Below are 20,496 nucleotides of genomic sequence, written 5' to 3' on the forward strand. Positions count from 1 at the left end.
GGTTTGCACAAGTGGGACCATGCTACAATGATCTAACCCGTCCGTACAACATGAGTCATTGTGGATGGCCCATGGCCCCCCAAAAATCACCAGGCTGGAGATTCGAGTTTACCCAAAAATCACCAGGTTGGGTTATTTCCAGTGGCTCCGGCAGGAGGTGTATAACATATTTATCAGATGGAATATCTATCACTACCTTCAATTAGACAAAGGTTTCAGTGACGATCCATTTTCAAAAGAGCCAAACTCAAATGGTTGAAATAATCGAATTTTAAGAGAATTTATTCGTTGCGTCTACCATATGAGTTTAGTAAGACCCATCTTGTGAAGACTAAAATCCCAACGCAACGTGGGTAGATTCCCCAAACGTGTGGAACAAATCACATCTCAAAAAGTCTTTAAAACCCTCTTTTAATATTTCTAAAGTATCCCAAAATTCATGGTAGTACGTTTCTGTTTTTCTTCTCTAAGGTCACACGAGTTTCAAAAGATTATCAAAGAGCATATTGTTCCTTCTAATAAGGTAAAAGAAAATTTAGCAGGATGAGCAACTGTCACAAACAGTTGCAACCAGGCTAGCACTTCTACATTCCAGGATAAAGGGCCATTACCATCCATCCCAAACACAGGCCCTTGAAATGGCAAGCTGTCTATTGATGCGGACAGGTTTCACCAGGGAAACATCTGCCCCAATCCTTGGCCCATCCATGTATAGAACCCAAATCCATCCAGCCCTTAAGCCATAGCAACAGTAATAGATATGGGCTCTAGGTTATCCACATATAGACACTTTCAAGCCAAATAAGCACATTTAGTACAAGCTTGCCCTTTAGTTAAATCTAGAAAGTTGATTCAAAGTGCCCACAACCACGGATAGCCGATAGGGAATGACAAAGAAATCGACAGTATTAGGTGACAACTGACAATCCGAGCTGATTATTGTCGTACTAACAAGATTGCTGATCAAAGGGTTCAGGGACCTCCAATATAAGGGTGGGATACTTTGGATGCAGCCCAAACAAGTTGGGACTCACGCACATTGTCAATATCACCAAACCATGGACCCCCCTTGTACCGACAGTTGCATAAGGGTGCATTATTAACATCCTCACAAGGACACTGTAATTCTATTTCCACAAGTAAAATACGGTAGGTTTTTAATCATAAGACCAAACTCATATTCTCCAATAAAATTCCACAATGTTTACAAGCAAATTGACCAAATGGTTCAAATCATAACAGAATAACCTTGACATGATTTGGTTCGAAGAAAATCTCAAGTATACGGCAGAAAATTTGTGAGAAGGAAGATATCTGGGGCGGAAAAAAAAGAGAGCAAAACCATGAACCTCCACTAGTAATCCTAGTTCTCTCTCTCTAATCAAATGCATCATCATCCTCATCTGGCAGTGGCTGGGCGGCGGCGGCAGCAAGCTCTGCCTCATGCCTGTAGGAAAGCCAAACACAATGTTTGTGGAAATTATTAAGACAAAAAAAATAAGGGGGGGCATTTAAATTACCCGATCTGAATATTGTACTGATAAAACATGGAAGATTCGGATATGTAAATGCAACTCATTTCTTTGTTCCTTTTTTGAAACAGTTCTTATAAATTATGATCTCTCAAAATTACCTCAATCAACTTATAATTCAGAATGAGATAATTTGAATGAGGGAGATGTTAAACTTCTTTTCCTACTTTTGGAAGCAACATAGCTAGATGATTCCTATTACTACAGGCTGAAGTGCACTCAGAATTTTATTTTTCAGGGCTGACCAATGGGCTATCAAGAGGACAGACCCAGGTTGGTTGGGCCCAAATTTTGACCAAGCGGTTGTACAGGACTTAATATTAACTTTGAAAATATATTTATCTTCTTTTTGTCAGACTGGACCTGCATCGTGGATGCCCAAAGGAATGCAAGGACAAGCCACTCGGTTATTTGGCAGAGAGAAAAAAGGGAATTTCCCAATAAGATGCATGCCCCTCTCAAATATATCAGCCGAGGAAAGGCAGAAGAAAATGCTCTTTCAAAATAAGAGAATGAAATACTTACTGTTGTTGTACAGCCATGTCAATATGCACTTCCGGAGGCGCAAGAGCAGGCGACTCAACAAAGTGAAGATTAGGATCTCTGACAAAACAGATTTTCGCGTTAGTATTCCTTCTGAATATCATGAGAAAACCGATTTCCATATTAGCAATCAACTAAAAGAAGGAAATCAAGGAATAGATTTTTCTTCATTACCCTGCAAGCTTCCTAGCAAGATAAAGGAAAGGCTTCTCGAAATTGTAATTGCTCTTAGCAGAAATCTCATAATATTGGAGATTCTTCTTTCTGTGGAAAGTAACCTGCTTTGCTTTCACCTGCCTGTTCTTGACGTCAACCTTGTTGCCACATAGAACAATGGGGATGTTCTCACAAACCCTGATTGCAAACCGTGCCTCAATGTCAGATGTGCTATCAAAGCATGTTGGTGATAATCACCAGAAAAGCTTTAAAAAAGTAAGTTGACGCTTCAAAGAAAACGCACCGGCAGAGATCACGGTGCCACGTAGGAACATTTTTGTATGTTAATCGGGCAGTGACATCGAACATGATGATCGCACATTGGCCATGGATACTGCACAAAACAAGTCCAGATTCAATGGAAGAAACAAAAGAATCCACTAAATTTTCCTACTGGAGTAAAATTAATTCACATGATACATTTGAGAGACTCCATGCTCATTCGTGCAAGGTGATTTTTGACCATGATAATGCATCAAATTTCTAGAAATGCAAGCAAGAGAACAAGGCATTATGTACCAAAAGCACGAACTACATAACAAAAGAATTGACCTTAGTGAAAAATAAAGTGAATACACCCCAAAAAAAAAAAAAGTAACTTAACAACAAAGCTTGCAAGTTTACTGGTTAGATTACAGAAGAGCATCAGCACAAACATATGAAACAATATGGGATAACAAGCTTGTCGATAATTGGACTAGTCTCAGGAATCACCCAGCTATTCCAAGTGGCATGAAACAAGAGGCATACATGGTAAATTTACTTCATATTACATGGTAAATTTAAAATTTTATAAATGTTAGTAATCAAAATTTAAAATGGTTACACTCGTATACATAAGCATAAAGAAAAAATGTTTGTATTTAACAGTGTCAAACAATTGGCACAGTTGTGAAGGCCATTTGCCTTTGGTAGTAGAGGTTATCAGGTCAAATCTCCATCTCCCAACTATCCACTTTTATGACAGAACATTTTAACCAGGTGTGACTCAGCCTGAATCACCGTTCGGGAGGAGTTTCGCAATGACTCGGCTCGAATTCTCGCCCAACTTGAGTTGATTCAGCGAAGTTTCAGGTCAAGTTAGTGAGTTCTACAACTATGGATATGATATGACTGACATCTCCCTCCACCACCTTTTCACGTTTACGAGAGAACATTTCAACCAGGTGTGACTCAGCCTGAATCACTGTCAGAAGCGAGGTTCGCAATGACTCGACTCGAAATCTCACCCAGCTCGAGTTGACTCAGTAGTGTTTCATGTTGAGATGGTGAGTTCTACGACTATGAATATGACTGCAACATCACACACCCAGTGATCTGAAAAAATAACATGCATGAATGCTTAGATACAACAAGCTGCAATGAGCATGCCAACAATATATGAAGCCAACACAGATAGACACGCTGATTTTTTGGGCTGCCCATCCCTTTCCCTCGTCTCTTTCTACAGGCATAATCCAACTCTCTCCCACACACTTTCCCTCTCCCTCTTCCTGCACATTTTTCACCATTCCCTCCCTCTCCGTGCATTTTCCTCCAATAAAAGATCGATTAGGCTGGATTTTTTCAGGCTGCCCACTCCTTTCCCTTCTCTCTTTCTACATGCATAATCCAACTCCTCTACTGTGCATTTTCCCTCTCCCTCTTCCTGTGCATTTTCTGCCAACATAGATTGGCTTGCTGAATTTTTGGGCTGCCCACCCTGTTCCCTTCTCTCTTTCTACAGGCATGATCCAACTCTCTCCCACGCATTATCGCTCTCCGTCTTTCCTGCTGGCCGAGCCAAGCCAAGCTGGGCAAAGCTCGACTCGGTTCGACTCATGTACAGCTCTAGCCACGCATTTCTTTTAGGGCCCTGATGAGTAAGGAGAGGGTAGACAAAGCTGCTTCTCAAGTGTTGGAAGAAACGGAGAGTAAACAAAACCACACGAGTGTATCTGATACTCCCTATGGTACAGTGTGCTCTTCCTAAACTAGATACATTGTCTTTCTGCCATCAAAGGATTACATGCAAATTATAGTGACAACGCTACGCATATCGACTGGAAGGATGAACATTTGAGCACTGCGGAATCAAGAAGTGCAGTCTATGCTGAGGGAGGTTTAAGAATATTATCAACAGCTGTTACTAGTTAAATGAGGTTTTGACAGGTGAGACTCAAAATTCCTATAACATTGGAACGGCTACAACTACACAAACTACAATATTTAGTGGTTTGATTTCATAAAAATAATTAGATTCCTTGTTCTAACCATGCCAAATTAGGTCAAAGTTGTCAATGGTCGAAAGGGGGTTCTGGAAAGGGGTTCGCTCTGGTGGTACTGGTGCTACTGTAAGCTACAGTGGTACTGGGCAGAAGTGGGGCCAACATGATGTACTCATAACATCTGACCCGTCCATCAGATGTGTCGCCTCACATTACCCCCAGGGCCCTAAAAGAAAACTCATGTGGATCACATAACAGGGGGACAAGTTAAGAGGACAATTTGAGAGGGGAAGCCCATCATGTTGTGTATACGAATCCAGGAATCCAGGCCGTCCAAACACATGCCTCCCCAGACGAATGGCGACAAAAAACAAGTGCAGATGACTACCATATCATCTCAGGTCCCCGCCTATACCACAATTGCTCATGGAGCAGAAGTGATCAGAGGACATGAAGGCTAAGGTCACTCCCAAAACCCCCACCTCACTATACCACAGTTGCTCACAGAGCAAGAGCAACCAGAGGACATTATTTAATCCCTCTCTCTATACCACAGTTGCTCATGGAGCAGGGTTGAACAAAGAATATGCTTTACTCTCTTGCATGACATGCCTCATTTGGCCACAGGCCCAAAATAAGGCCAATCCATGACTCAGGTGGGCCACACAAGCAGGAATAGTTGGGAGGGAGACACCCACAATTGATTTCCGCTGGGGGCACACCCAAGTTTCAGAATGGCATGCTTTTTGAGGTGCCATCATTTAGAGCAAATGTTTTTTTATCAAAGGATTGGATGACACATACACAACACAGTGGGTTCTCTACAAGAATCTTAAGTTCAGCAACTACACAGTGGGTTATCTACAAGAATCTTAAGTTCAGCAACAACACAGTGACCAATCCACAAGTGTTATTCTAGATGCTATTTGGCCATTATAAAGCAGGTGGCAGCTGGAAACAAAAAGAAAAAAAATGAAGCGATTGCCAGTTCGAACTAAAAAATTAGCAGGTTAATAGCATCAACAATCGGGAAGGCCCCCTTCTCCATGGAAGAGGTGTGTGTGGCCGTGCTTCCCCTAGGCAGCGATAAGGCCCCGGGCCCTGACGGTTTCCCCATCTTTTTCTTCATCCATTTCTGGGATGCGATTAAAGAGGATCTCATGCTCTTCCTCCAAGAATTCCACAGCAGGGGTAAACTATCCAAAGGGCTCGGTTCGATGTTCATCTCCCTCATCCCAAAGATTCCGGGAGCTTCTGCATTCAAAGATTTTCAGCCCATTAGTCTGTTAGGAGGCCCCTACAAAATTCTAGCTAAGGTTTTGGCTTCCCGCTTGAAGGCTTCCATCGGGAAAATCATCTCTTTCCATCAAAGCACTCTCATTTCGGGGAGAAATCATTGATTGTGCGCTAATAGCCAATAAATGTCTGGATTCTAGTCATAAGAGTGGGGCGAAAGCCATTCTTTGCAAATTGGATATTGAAAAAGCTTACGATCATGTGGATTGGAATTTCCTCCAATACATGATGCAATGCATGGGTTTCGGTCCCAAATGGTGCAGCTAGATTGGAGAACGCTTACGATCGGCCCACTTTTCCATCCTCCTTTGGATCCCCGAAGGGCTTTTTCACGACTTCAAGAGGTATCCGCCAAGGCAATCCGCTGTCCCCTTTCCTCTTCATCATTGTGGGAGAGAAGCCCTCTCTAGAATGCTTCAGGCTGGGCAACAAGAAGGGATTCTATCTGGTATCAGAATGAGAGGTCTTTGATTCCCGATCTCCCATATTCAATACGCAAATGATACGTTGATCTTCAATGAAGCTGACCAAACCAAGGTTGATAATCTTCGCACCGCGATTCGTTGCTTTGAAGCAGTCTCGGATCTAAGGATTAATCTGTCTAAATCTAAAATGTACGGGGTCAATCTGAAGGAAGATGAAATTGCGAGCTATGCGGGCTCTTTCGGTTGTTCTTCGGCCTCGCTTCCAGCTTTCTTTGTGGGTCTCCCTTTGTGTTTGGGCTCTCCCCCTATCTCCATGTGGGACAAAGTCATCAACATGTTCAAAAGCTACCTTGCAAGATGGAAATGCAGATATCTCTCTTTAGGCGGACGGATCACTCTTATTAAAGCAGCTCTTTCTAACCTCCCAGTGTACTTCATGTCCCTCTTCAAATGCCCTGCAACCGTGTTGGCCAAGCTTGAAAGACTAAGAAAAGACTTTCTCTAGTTTGGGAAGGAAGACAAAAAGAAGTTTCATTTGGTTAACTAGCAACAAGTATGCAAGCAAACTTCAGAAGAAGCAGGCATAAAAAACCTCGAAAGTATGAACAAAGCGCTCTTAGGGAAGTGGATTTGGCATCATTGGACCAAGGATGATAGTTTGTGGAACATTATAATAAAAGGTAAATATGGCAAACCTAATGGGGGCTGGTGGACCAAAGATCCCGCTCACCACAAGGACTCCCCTCTTTGAAAGCGATTTTGTGCCTGAAGAAGGAGGTGATCTCAGACATAGATTATATCCTGGGCAATGGTGCCAAGATTCAGTTTTAGGAAGACCGATGGGTGGGAGATGACACCCTCAAAGCCGCTTTCCCAAATATCTTCCGTCTCGCTCCCAACCCAACCGTTTTGGTTGCTAATTGCTTCTTGATTGTAGCAGGCAAGCCAGAATGGAACATCGTCTGTAGGAGGAACCTACAAGACTGGGAAGTCGAGGAGTTTGTTAGTCTGTTGGACCGCATCTACAGGACCACATCCCCCAAATTGCTGATTCATTAGCTTGGAAGCCAGACAAATCCAGTAAGTTCACAGTCAAATCCCTCTACTCCAGGATGTGTCACTCAACGTCTCCTCCTGTTGATCTTCCCCCTTTCAAATTTTGGAAGTATTCAGTCCCTCCCAAACTTGCTGCGTTCGCCTGGCTGGTAGGCTCAAAAAGGATTCTCACGGTGGACAACCTAAGGAAAAGAGGAATGCCCCTAGTAAACATATGTCTTTGCTGCATGAAGAATGAAGAAACCATAGACCATCTTCTGATGTTTTGCCCCTTCATTTCTCGGATTTGGTCAGATTTTCTCTTCAGCTTCAACATCTAGTGGTGCTTCCCCGGCTCCATTAATCTTCTGCTAAAAGCTTGGCATGGGGTTTCTCTAGGCAAGGTTAGAACGCGTCGTTGGTGTATAGCTATCATAGCCATTTGGTGGTCGGTGTGGGAAGAAAGAAACAAAAGATGTTTCAGGGATGTTTCTAAATCAAAAGCGGAAGTGGCCAGCAAGGCTAAACGACATATTGTAGAGTGGGCGGTCAATGTATTGGGTTTAAAGGAGGTAGATTTCATTTTTCTAGGAGGGTAGTTAGTTGATTGCTCTCTCAGCAATCTCTCTCTCTCTCTCCCCTTTTTGTTTTTCTTTTTCTTTTCCTCTTAATATATCTCAGTTATCTTTCAAAAAAAAAAAAAAAATAGCATCAACAATCAAAACTAGTAGACATTGAAAATATATAAGGGAGAGGATACTTATCTCTAAGAAACCTTTCCCAGACTTTGCTTCTTTTTTTGAACTTGTTAGATCATAACGGACACAGTAATCCAACAACTTTAACCATCCAATAGTTTGCTATAAATGGGTGCACTCTATCTTTCAGATCCTCAGTCTTGGTCTTTAAGTTCAGCAAAAACACAGTGACTTATCCGCTAGTGTTATTCTAGACATTGAATTCCAGTTGATTATTAATAAGCCAGACACATTAACTAGTAAGTAATAGTCTGGTCCAAATGAACAGAGCTGTCACACAATCTTATAACATAGAATTGCCTGGGCTATTTGGGGTTTGCAAAAATTATACAAGCTCATCACACAATTAAAATTACAACTACACAAGCTAAAAACTGAAAATACCTGCACAACATAGCAACTAGACCAGTTAAATAATAATAAATAATCATATCATTGTACTAACCAGTGGGGGATGGAAATATTACACAAGCTCAGCATAATTAAAATTACACAAGCTACAATCCAAAAACAGCAATATGATTTGCCAACCAGATCCCCATTAAATAATCAGCAAAAGATGACGATGAGCAATGCCATGAGAAATCGAATAAGCCAAAAAGGATTTTCTAATATCAACATGAAGTTAAGATGCATAATCCCCAATTTCATCACATAATCCAATAAACCACTTACTAGTATCCATCTCTAAGGCCACCAAATTTCTCTTGACCAGCAGTATCCCAGCAATAGAATCTGATTTTCCCACAGTTTGTGAAGAAGTCCAGGGGATGAACTTCCACACCAATTGTAGCTACAGTGACATTTACACGTTAAAAAAATCAGCACAACTACAAACAAAACAAAAAGGATAGAGAGAGCAATCAATAAATACTTACGTTCATACTTCTTTTCGAACTCTCCTGTAAGATGCCTCTTAACAAAGGTTGTCTTCCCTATATATCATGAAAAAACATTTCTCAGCTCAACACACCTAAGGTTATCATTGACAATTCCTACAATAAACATTAAAAAGAGATGCTTCTATGAGCCTTAAAAAGAAAAATCCTCACTAAAACCACTTAAGCAAGCTTCATGGCAAAAACTCTCACATCTAACTATCTTATCCTAAATAGACTATATCCATTGATCCCAAAGAGCATGCCCAAGGATGCATTTGTGATGCACCATCAATTGAATTGCAATTACCAAACTAACAAATTGGAATTAGCATTTTTTTTTCTAATTTGTCAATGAGAAAAAAGAAAGTTGTTTCTTGGGGTGTAATCTTTGCTCTATATTGGCACATCTTTTAATAAACTATTGTTACCTTTCCAAAAATAAAAGAAAAAAGAAAAAGAAAATAGCAATTTCCCTCCCACTCGTATTCAAGATCTGGGATCATCAAAATTGACATCTAGAAGAAACCCAACTACAATTTGATAGCAATTCCTCATTTACAAATATTGTGGAAATATCTACATTTTTTAATGGGGAAAGCATTTAAACAAAATATATATAATTATTTTCAATGGTTCTTCATTATTATCAACAGGATGTTCACAATTCAGTTCACTTGTGCATCCAAACAATCATTCAAGCAAGAAAAATGATTACCTTAAAATCTCTGCTATAAACAAAGAGATGGCCAACGGAGAAATAGGGCGTAATTAATTGATATAGCTAAAAAATAGAATTATTTGATAATATGAAAAGATTTTTAGCCGAAGGAAAGGGTATCTATGTAATTTATAGTGAGTCTAGCCAAATGTTTCACAACACAGTTGACATTTTGCTTGCTATCCCTTAAAAGACAAGGATGGAAGAAACTTTACCTGATCAACTTAAGCACAAAAATGGCCGACATGTTGTAGCAAACCCCTCATCAACAAGACCTTTTTTTTCACAAAGGAAATGCAGCCACGACAAGCTTAAGCATATGGGTGCCTTGCGCTAACATAGGTGCACTGCCCAGTGCCCGGCCTTGAGACCAAAAAAATTAGGCTGATTAACTCATATGGCCCACACCACAAAGAACAATGGGATGAGGATGCACATGAAAATCCCGCAATGTTTGTGGGATCCGCCATGGTGTGCCATCCAATTAGATGATGACACACACCCCACAAGGATGAATGCATACACCAAAAATCATGTCATTCCAAAACTCAAGTGGGCCACACCACGTGTATTTAGAGGGTGAGTCTCTCACACGTTTCCCCAACGTGGCACTCGGTTAGTGAAAGTCGCCCCCCATGAGACTAAGGATAATCCTCAACATGCCATAAAAAAAAAAAAAAAAAAACATAAATCCTTATTCTGCACATCCATCCCTCCCTCTCCCTCCCCCCAACCCCACACATGCCATATCCACTAGAATCAAGGTGTCCCGTATCAGTATCGGTTGGCGTAACGGTGCCCACCAAAACCGATACGGATACGGGGGCGTAACGGCCCGTAACGGTGCAATTTTTTTTTTTGCCAAAAAAATATGAAAAAATATGGATTAAATCCGAAATATTCTAAGCATTCCAAATATGCATTCATTTATAAATTGGAACATGTTTATGGTGGTGTAACGGTCCACTCTTTGGTGAGAAGTTGTATCGAAATGTCTGATTTATTTTTTAACCAGGTAACTTGAATTTGAATACAAAATACATATATTTAATTTTTTTAATATGTAATTTATATACTTAACAACTTGATATCATTTCACCCAATAGTTCTTTTAAAAAAGGAAATTAAATTCAGGTAGATGGCATTGCCAATTTGGGGAGGACCAATCTATTCTCCAAATCAGCCTCAAATTCATGCCATTTATTGTCATTATCCCACTTATAAATTGGTGGACATTTATTGAATAGTGAATCATAAAAAATAAAAAAAAATAAAAATCAAAAGGCCCTATTTTAAAAAATAAAAATTCACAAATTAACAATTAAAACTATTCAAATAATTTGATTTTGGCATTGTGAGTTAGCAATTGTAGTCCATAATTTAATTGCCCAATTTTAAGTTAATATATGTCTCCTGTACAATTTTTTAAGGCTTGAATTAGGAGGGACTCGGATTGTAAAGTGCAGCACACGTGTCAAAGTTTTTTGGGCCCCACCTGTGATGAATGTGTTATATCCACATCGTCCATCCATTTTGCCAAATAATTTTAGGGCATGAGCCAAAAAATGAGGCACATCCAAAGCTCAGGTGGATTGCACCATAAGAAACAACAATAATTAAACATTCACCGTTAAAAATTTATTGGCGGCTAGAAAAGTTTTAGATTAAGCTGACATGTGTGTTTTCCCTTCATCCACGTCAATGTGACCCAATTAACAGGTTAGATTGAAAATAAACATTACAATGGACTTTAAGAAATTTTTAATGGTGAGCATTCTATAACCACTATTTCCTATGGTGTGGTCCACCTGAGATTTGGATATTACTAATTTTTTGGATCCTGACCTAAAATGACGTGGCAAAATGGATGGACGATATGGATAAAATATATACATCATAGTGGGGCCCACTCAGGTCTGATCAGATTGGATGGAAAATAAACGTTACCGTGCGCCCTACGAATTATTTAACCGTGAAAATCATTATCTTTGCTGCTATTTTTGGTGTGGTCCAGATGATCTAGGGATATAATTCATTTTTTGGGTGGTGCTCTAAAATGATCTCTGAAAATAGATGAACGGTGTAGATGTAATAAATACATCACTGTGGAGCTCATATAACTTTGATCTCCTTTGAACCGTTCGTACAACTCGGAGCTCGAGGAGTGTCAGCGCTTGTCTTTGCGTGACACGTACCTACAGCAGCTAGCTACTGCAAATTTTAAAAAAAATGGAGAGAGGGAAACGAAAAGAAAAAAAGAGGGAAAGAAGAGAGAAGAAAAAAAGAGGGAAAGAGGGAAAGAAGAGATTGAGAGAGAGAGAGAGAGGAAGAAGAAGAAGAAGAACAGGAAGAAGCCGCAGCCGCAGCTGCTCGAGAAGAAGAAGAAGAAGAAGAAGAAGAATAAGAAGAAAGAGAAGAAGAAGAAAAGAAAGGATAAAAAGGTAAGTATTTATTTTTTCCAAGGCCCGTAACAGCCGTTACGGATCCGTAACAACCGTTATGGCCCGTAACGGCCGTTTCGACCCCGTATCACGTAACGGGTCCCACCGTTATCGTTACGTATCGGTCGTTAACCAATTTGGGATACCATGACTAGAATGCATATAAAGATCCAATTGTGTTGAAACCATTAAAAAATGTTAACATAAATCCTTATTCAGCACAAAAATCATACACTTACACATGTAGACACATGCAATTGAACATTTCCTACTCTTATGGCAAAAACTAACTTGAAATCTAAAATGAAATCATCCATAACCATCAAAGTATTAAGGGTCATTAGTCATCGTGGATTTAAAATCCTGTGGAATCTAGTGGATTTGAAAACTGTAGAATCAAATGGAATTTGCAAATCAACTTCGGGGTGTAAATGCAAATAAAAAAAAGAAGGGGGGGGGGGGTTGCTTTTGAGGGATATTGGGAGAATCAAAATCAAAATCAAAATCCTTGTACCAAGCACAAATCCCTTGAAATTGAAATCCCCACAAATCCCTCAAATCCACGGTACCAAACAACCCCTTAAAGAAAGAGAAACCCACCTACACCAACCTTAATCAACCTTTCTACTCAACCTACTTGACCAATGACAACGCATCAGGACATTTTTTTCTCTTACATGCACTCCACAATCATAGAAGGATGACATCCGGAAGGACCAAACTATCAAAATCAAAATAGTAATCCAACAAAACCCCCAACTAAAATCACAATGGTACCATTAAAATCACAATCTAAAATCCACACCTCAATAAAGAAAAAGATCAAAACAAAAAACAACCAACAAACCTAGTGCAACTTGATCAAGGAAGAAACTAATTGCAATGAAGTTCCACATACCAGATTGAAAGTTATAATCACAAGAGAAAAGATGCCATGAGAGTAAGCAAGCTCAACAATCCTTTGATCTTATAGTAGAGATCAACAACAAACAAACCTAATGCAAGAGAAAAGACACAATGAAGTTTAGCATACTTGAATGAAAGTTAAAATCACATGAGAAAAACAGCAATGACCACGAGCAAATTCAACAGTCCTTTTAACTTTGTATTAAGGATGCAATATACTCAAAGAGCTTCGAGTATTGCACTTGAAATCATTCAATGAGATCCATGTACTATAGAATATCAATTGGCCCTTCCACTCTACAAAAAACTTCGGATACTCTCTTGGCGTGTGAAAACTATTTGATCATCAAACACATCTTCAATAATTTCTTCCAATTAGCATGATACCTTAGATATCTAGACAGCTCATTCTTTTGTGCTCTTATCTTCATGGTGTCTAACATAAAGTATATAAAGTCTTCCACATTAAAAATGAGGTTGATCTTTATTTCAAGTGGAAGCTCGATCAGGTATGCATTATTGCCTAACACAAAATATGACAAGGACCCACCCTTATGCATAAAAGCTTAGTATAATAGCTTGCTAGAACCCACTCGGGGCTTGAGCCACCCCATGACCCTATCCCCTTCTTGAAATTCTGCCAAACATCGTCAAACATCTGCATGCACCTTGTAATTTTCATTACTAAAGATAATCTTCTGTCAGACTTCTTCATGCATTTCATTAATATGATGTGCAAAAGCTTCAACATCCTAGCTCACTCAAGTCACAATAGGAGTGGGACTAAACTAATAAGTTGTCAAGGTCATAATTGTTGTGATTTCAACAGGAGTCTCATAGCACGGTTCACAAAACCAATATACACATTCAAGTTGTAATAATACAATGTACCATGAATTGATATTATCAACAACCAAACAACGAAGCATATTCCCAAGACTACGGTTGGCAATCTCAATATGTCCACCTTAACCCACAAAGTTCATTAAAAGTAGCTCATAAACTTAACATCATGATCAAACACAATTATCTTTAGTACACTGTGTGGACAAACCACCTTGTTGAAGAAAACATTGACAATGTAGAGAGCATCCAATTTCTTATTACAAAGGATGAATTGGGCCATCTTATAAAATTCGTCAACCACAATGTAAATGAAGTCAAAACCACATTAAGTCTTACGTAATCATAGAATGAAATCCATGTAGATGTTCCCTTATGGAGTATCTAGCACAAGAAATGGAGCAAAAAGACTAGTATTCCACGTGTTAAACTTGCCTAGATTGCACACTCAATTCTATTAAATGTCGATTCCACCATCTTTCAACAAACCCAACTAATAAAAAGTCCTTAACTAGGACTATAGTTTTGTGGATTCCAAAGTGACCACCAAGGCCACTTTAAGGAGCTCTCACAAAGCTTTTAATAACACACAACCTCATATCATAGAACAAATACATATCATGCAAGCTATATCGCATGTACTCAATGCCTGAGCCAGCAAAGTGTTAAAAATACCTTTCCAAACCATCATTTGTTACTCTACTAAGTTTCTCGAATCCAACAATGGAGAGTAATAAGTAGACAATAGATGTCATTTTCAACGATGGTATCTACTACCTATTCTCTAGGTTGTCCTAATGCTTCAGGTTAAATATGAACTCTTGAATATAAACACTATGTTTAACATGCCTTTGTGCTCAGCTCCTAAGAATTCAAATAACACAACACGTCATGATTAAAATGTTGCACAAACTCCTAATGGATAAGGTAATGATACCAATGTTTCAAAAGGCTTGTACAAACAGCATAAAACTCCACATTGCCTGTAGAATACTTCTTTTGTGCCTCATTGAATTTTTTTGAAGACGACAACTAAATGTCCTTCCTGACTAAAGACACATCCTACAACTATGAAGGATGCATCATAAACTACAACTATGAAGGATGCGTTATAAACGAATTCAAATACTTCAGCAAAATTAGCAAGCCTCAAAACTGGAACTTCTGTCATTATTCACTTAATTTCTCAAAATGCATTTGCTACTACTTTCAAATGGACTGGCCTTTATATATTTAGTATTAGATGTCCTAACAAAACTAAAGTTTGGGACAAACCTTGATATAACATTGCTAACTCACAAAACTACGAACGTCATGAATAATCATTACTAGGCCAATTAAAAATAGCTCTTATCTTTTCAGGATCAACCCCCACTAGAGTTGTACACGAATCGAATCGAGTCGAGCTTGGCATGGCTTGGCTCAACTCAACTAGCTAACCCCAGCACAAACTAAGCTCGGCTCGGTCCTCAAGCCTGTCTGGCCAACTCGGCTTGGTTCAGCCAGTAGCTTGGGCCAGTCCGAACATATGCAATATTTTCTCAAATATATAGAATGCATGTTTAATTTCTCACAGAATGCAAAACAGTAACAACACTTTATAGGTATTTCGTCAAACCCTCAACAAGCAACATCAAAATCAAGATATGAGGATGGTCTTATGATGCAAAGTTTTTTTTGTAGTAATTTGTTTCGTATCCATTCCTTCCTCGCCACCAGTTGATCTTGTGGAGAATGTAAGCACATTGAGTCATTTCATCAAACACTGGGCGAGCAGCATCAATATCAAATTAACCAAGTCACTGAGCTGATTCAATTCGAGTTGAGGTTCGATCCAAGTCGAGATGAGCTTGGGCAAGCTCGAACTCGGCTCGAAATTTTTTCGAGCTCTAAAATCCAACTCGACTCGGTCCGAATCCAATTTTGAGCCGAGGCAAGTCAAGTCGAGCAAGCTGACTAAGGTAACTCAACTTGTGTACAACTTTGACCCCCACACCTTTTGTTAAAACAAAGAACCCCACAAAAGACTCATGTTAAAACTTATAAAAACATTTCTTCAAATTGATGTAGAGTTTCTCATGGCATATTACATTCATCACCTAATAAAGATGGATCAAATTCTCGTAAAAGGATGGATCAAATCATCTCCTTGTGAAAGGCTATAGACAGAGATGTCGTAAAAATACATGACAACAAACTTGCATATAAGTGGCCAAATAATTTACGTCATAACCTTCCTCTCGATCTTCAATTAAGTTCTCTTTGTACTATTCACCCTCCTCGCATATAATGTTCACGACCACCGCACTTGAAACAAGTGTTAATAAACCTCCACTAACAGACTATCCTCTTGCATTAACATTTCAAGAAAAGGAGTGAAAGTAGAATTCTGGCCATTTTTTGTATTCCTGAAGAACATTACTATGAAGCATAACTAGTTGCAAACACAATGTAGAGTCACTGGCAATAGGACAGGTGGACGTATAGCCCCCAACATCAAGATTGTTGCGTCTTGCCATCAACTTTGCTCGTGTGCTTTTCAAGCCATATGATATGCATGGCGCTCACTATTGAGCCAAGCAGTCACCAATTCTCTTTAAATGCCCAACTGTAATCCATTATAGTAACGCGTCACTCGTTGCTTTTTTGTCTCCATTAGGAGAACAACGTATCACCAATTCATAATAACATCATGTGCATTCCCAACCAGATTGTCTTGCCACAATGTGAAGAGCTCCTGAACAAAAGTCGTCTCATAATCAAATAATAGAAATAATTGCTTATTTCCTATCAATTGCCTACAAGAAGAAAGCAAATTTGTTGCAAGTCTTCTTCAACATCATACCAATGGATAGCAAAACATAGCTTCATAGCTTCTTCAATTTTGTACCAGCAAAAATATAGCATTTGACCTTATCCGATCATTGAAAAGCTTAAGATCCAAATTACCATCATAATCCAAAATCTCATTCTTCACATGCATAGTGGGATCCAGTGCAACCATTCCGCCCTCCTTCAGGATAATTTGGGCAATCCTATAGAAGGTTGTTCATTTCTCTTGTTCCCGACTATATGTAGTGTTATTGTTGGATACTATAGTCCAGCTCATACTCATGGAAATCATCATTTCAACCAAGATACGTTGGGTCAACATCCTTAAATTCTAAATCTCCCTCAAGGCCATCCCGTAAATGCTTGAAAAGTTCAAATTAGGTCCCTTTTCTTACTTCTTCAAGAAGAGCAACCCATACAAAGCATCTACTCTAGTTGTGAAACAAGCCTCCATAGCATCCAACCATTTCGTGATCAAATCAAACACTTGCTGCAAAGTTGATAGTCCCATTATGAGGTTCAGTAGTCATCCGACAATTGCAAGTCGTTTCTCTTCTAGTACAGATATGACAACATATCTACATAAAATATATGAGAACGAATGGCTTGATTTTTTTTTTTTTAATGAAAAAAATGAAATGGTTTGAATTTAATGCTCTTCTTTTTGGAATGAGGATGACTTTGGTAGAGTTGGATAGATTTCTTTTATATTAGAAATGGAAATGTTTTGGGAAGGTTGTGTATGGTAGATTATGAGTTGTTTACTGATTGAACGATAGGCAGATTTTGGTATTATTTTGAATGGAAATTGGGTGATGATTTAGGTACGGTGCAACCCGCATATGGCATATGGTCCAGGGCTGAAATAAGAATTGAAGGTGAGTTTGGGTTGAATACTAGGGCAGAATTTGTGGAAAGAAGATGTGGAAGAGGAAAAAAACTTCAAAATAGCAGAACATGCTCTAATACCAAGATAATGCAGCTAGATCAAGGAATAAGCTAATTGCAATGAAGTTCAGCATACTAGAATGAAAGTTTGAATCACACGAGAGAAAAGATGCAATGATAGTGAGCAAGCTCAACAGTCCTCTAGTCTTATACTAGAGATCACTACTCCCCCATCAACACACTACCATAGAGAAACAAAGAAAATATCATTCAATTGTCTTATTCCATTGGACCTATGCCTTATTTATAACGAGTGTTTACAAGGTTTCCACCTTGAGAAATCTCAAACATACTATTAAGGAACCTAAAATTAGAATTCCTTGCAAGCCAATATCTCTAAAACAAGAACACCCTTAAACATGAAAATCTAACAATACATATTTCCTAACATAAAGATGTCTTCCTAAAATAGAAATATGAAAGAAAGGGAAATTAGAAATAAGCTTTTTTAAAAAGGCAATTGGAACTTTTCTTGTACACTAAGTGTCGGGAGTACTCATGTGGGATGTGGCACAATTGCATCAAAACTATTGTCGACAGATGAGCTAAATCCATCAGATCAACAAAAGTATCCAATTTTACAAAACCCAGTCAAAGGAAAAGATTCAAACCCCCCAGAAAATTCCACCAACCCTAACCTCACCATTTTTTTTTAAGATGACGAATTTCATTAAAAAGCAAAAACGCAAAAGACAACAACAAAAAACAGGGAAAGCAAGGGCGCGAGACAGCGACCCAACTATTCCCCAAAGAAAGCCAAATTGCATCCCTATTAATTGGGAGCAGCTACAACCCATTGACAAACTAGCAATCTAATCCAACAAGAAACACCCTCCGCCGACTCGATGGAATTGTTGAAGCACCTAGCATTCCGCTCTTCCCAAATCACCCACCATAACACAAGCAGGGTCATTCTCCAAAGAGTCTTCTTATGCATGGGAAGGCGGACACCATGCCAATCTAGCAAACAGCAATCCACCGAGTTCGGCATGACCCACCAGATTTGGAACCAGTCTCAGATTATCCAATCAGATCGGAATCAAGAAAGGGCAATGCATGAAAAGATGGTCCACAAACATCAACAAAAGTAAAAAAATTAACAAGATCAAAAACAAACAAACAGAATTCAAACACCGACTAAAACCAATCTTTGCAAGTCAAACCCTAAATCTACAAAAAAAAAAAAACCAGCAGAAAAATCCGAAACTTACAGCAGAAAATGAACCAATCCAAAATCACATAGAAAATTACAAAAAATAATAATAAATAAATAAAAATTACCTGTTCCTCCATCCCCGACGATCACGAGCTTGAAGCTCGGATAGTCAACTTGCTGCTGATTCGGCAAGGCCTACACGACATACATAGATTGAGAAAGAGAGAGAAAGAGAGCGATGAGATCAAAACCCTAATCTTAGCTAGAAAGCTGGAATCGAGAAGAAGATCGATCAAAAACCCTAAGAATACAAGGAAATGATAGAAGAAAAACGAAAGAGGGAGGAATCTACCATCGATTTTCGGGAGAGATCTTTCTCTGCTACGAGAAATTCCGTAGGAATGCGAATGCGAGGGAAGTTGTTGGGTATTTATAGAAAACATTTCCGGGCCCTAAGATTTTCTTGTAGCTTCAAGTTGACGCGACTACCTCGGCCGTTGGATTCAGCTCAGATGCGCCGTTGTTGGCCGTCGGATGAAAATTTCGGCTCCCGCCCCCGGAATAGTGGCACGTGTAGGTTTAACTTCTTAGAATTCCCAAAGTACCCCAGCGGTTTCCGCCTCCATCGAGACACAGAGGCAGCTTGCGTCGCGGCCCATTGGTGGCAACTTTGTGAGATGGTATGATGATCTCAACCGTCCATGTTGTGAAATCTATGATGTAAGGGCTAAATTTTGAATATTGAGCTAATTGTATTACTTTAACCATGCACGCAGGGATTAATTAAGAACAATGATAAGAACATCTCAGGCTTCAATCTAAGAATCAAAGTTTTGGACCATTAATGAAGCAAGATAATGGCGTAATAGCTTTTCTATGATAGCAAAGAGAATATAGATGGTTCAGATCATCTGATCATCTCGGATGTAGGCCCACAAGGTGGCGGAAGATACTGGACGTGAGTAGCAAAAGAGGCGGAGACATAAGCCATGGCGTCGCGTGGACGCGACTTGCGTGTGAACCGGGGTCACGAGGTGGTTTGCCTGTGAACCCAGCAGAGAGATATTCCTGTAGGCAGGGGCTGCGTGGGCCCATAGAGATGTCCGTGACCAATCTAATCCGTCCATCTGGTTTGAAAGACCATAATGGGAGAGGATTTTAAATTTTAGGCAGATCCAAAACTCTTGTGGGCCATGCCATACGAAAGAGTGGGCGTTAAAGGCCTGGGGGGTGACAGAAGTTTTGTATTGATATTTGTTCATAACCGCTGACGGGAAGGTTTCAATGTTGGCATTTTTGTTACCAAACATGTTCCACCTGATTTTTAGAATCCCATCCTATCATGTCTTTCAAAACAGATGAACGTACTGGATTTGTCACAGACATCTCTATGGGCCCACAGAATCTGCTTTTGTAACCCAAAGCTAAGCGGGCCAACTGCAATTTTTGTGTTAAATCCATTCCACTCCGTCCATCCACTTCTTCAGCTGATGAGGCAAGCACGAGAGAAATTCAAAATACAAGTGAGGAATATGAGTGAGGATTGAACACCGGCCGTTGAAACCTTAGCGGGATTAGGAAAGTTTTGAGTAGAGTTAGTTATATTTGCGTTTTCCTTAATCAGGGAGGAATCGCCTAGTGAATGGGTTGCATGGCATTTAAACATGCTAGTCGGCCTTAAGAAGGTTTCAACGGTCGGTGCCTCCGTTCTTATATGTTTCTTGTAATATGGCCCACTTGAGTTTTAGATCAACCTATG

The 20,496-nt window shown here is 39.5% G+C and overlaps 1 protein-coding gene across 1 annotated transcript; it reads right to left on the bottom strand.

Annotated features, from left to right (window-relative positions):
• Positions 1 to 1,154: 1,154 nt before the first annotated feature.
• On the bottom strand, positions 1,155 to 19,232 carry LOC131223251 (GTP-binding nuclear protein Ran1B-like). Its single transcript, XM_058218596.1, has 8 exons — positions 19,090 to 19,232; positions 18,863 to 18,932; positions 8,891 to 8,947; positions 8,688 to 8,805; positions 2,536 to 2,625; positions 2,250 to 2,429; positions 2,058 to 2,135; positions 1,155 to 1,447 (listed from the first exon to the last, which is right to left on the bottom strand). Exons 1-8 carry the CDS (start codon positions 19,090 to 19,092, stop codon positions 1,378 to 1,380), a joined length of 666 nt encoding a protein of 221 aa, XP_058074579.1. The 5' UTR covers positions 19,093 to 19,232; the 3' UTR covers positions 1,155 to 1,377.
• Between the last annotated feature and the right edge of the window lie 1,264 nt (positions 19,233 to 20,496).

The sequence above is a fragment of the Magnolia sinica genome, chromosome 13, assembly GCF_029962835.1.
Source record: "Magnolia sinica isolate HGM2019 chromosome 13, MsV1, whole genome shotgun sequence".
Classification (NCBI taxonomy): Eukaryota; Viridiplantae; Streptophyta; class Magnoliopsida; order Magnoliales; family Magnoliaceae; genus Magnolia; species Magnolia sinica.

What these genes read in the sequence shown, in the direction of transcription:
- LOC131223251 (XM_058218596.1), bottom strand. An exon ending in CGTCGGGGATGGAGGAACAG is followed by an intron (nt 8,948 to 18,862) that starts GTAATTTTTATT and finishes CATGATATATAG; the next exon opens with GGAAGACAACCTTTGTTAAG. An exon ending in CTTGCTAGGAAGCTTGCAGG is followed by an intron (nt 2,136 to 2,249) that starts GTAATGAAGAAA and finishes CTGTTTTGTCAG; the next exon opens with AGATCCTAATCTTCACTTTG.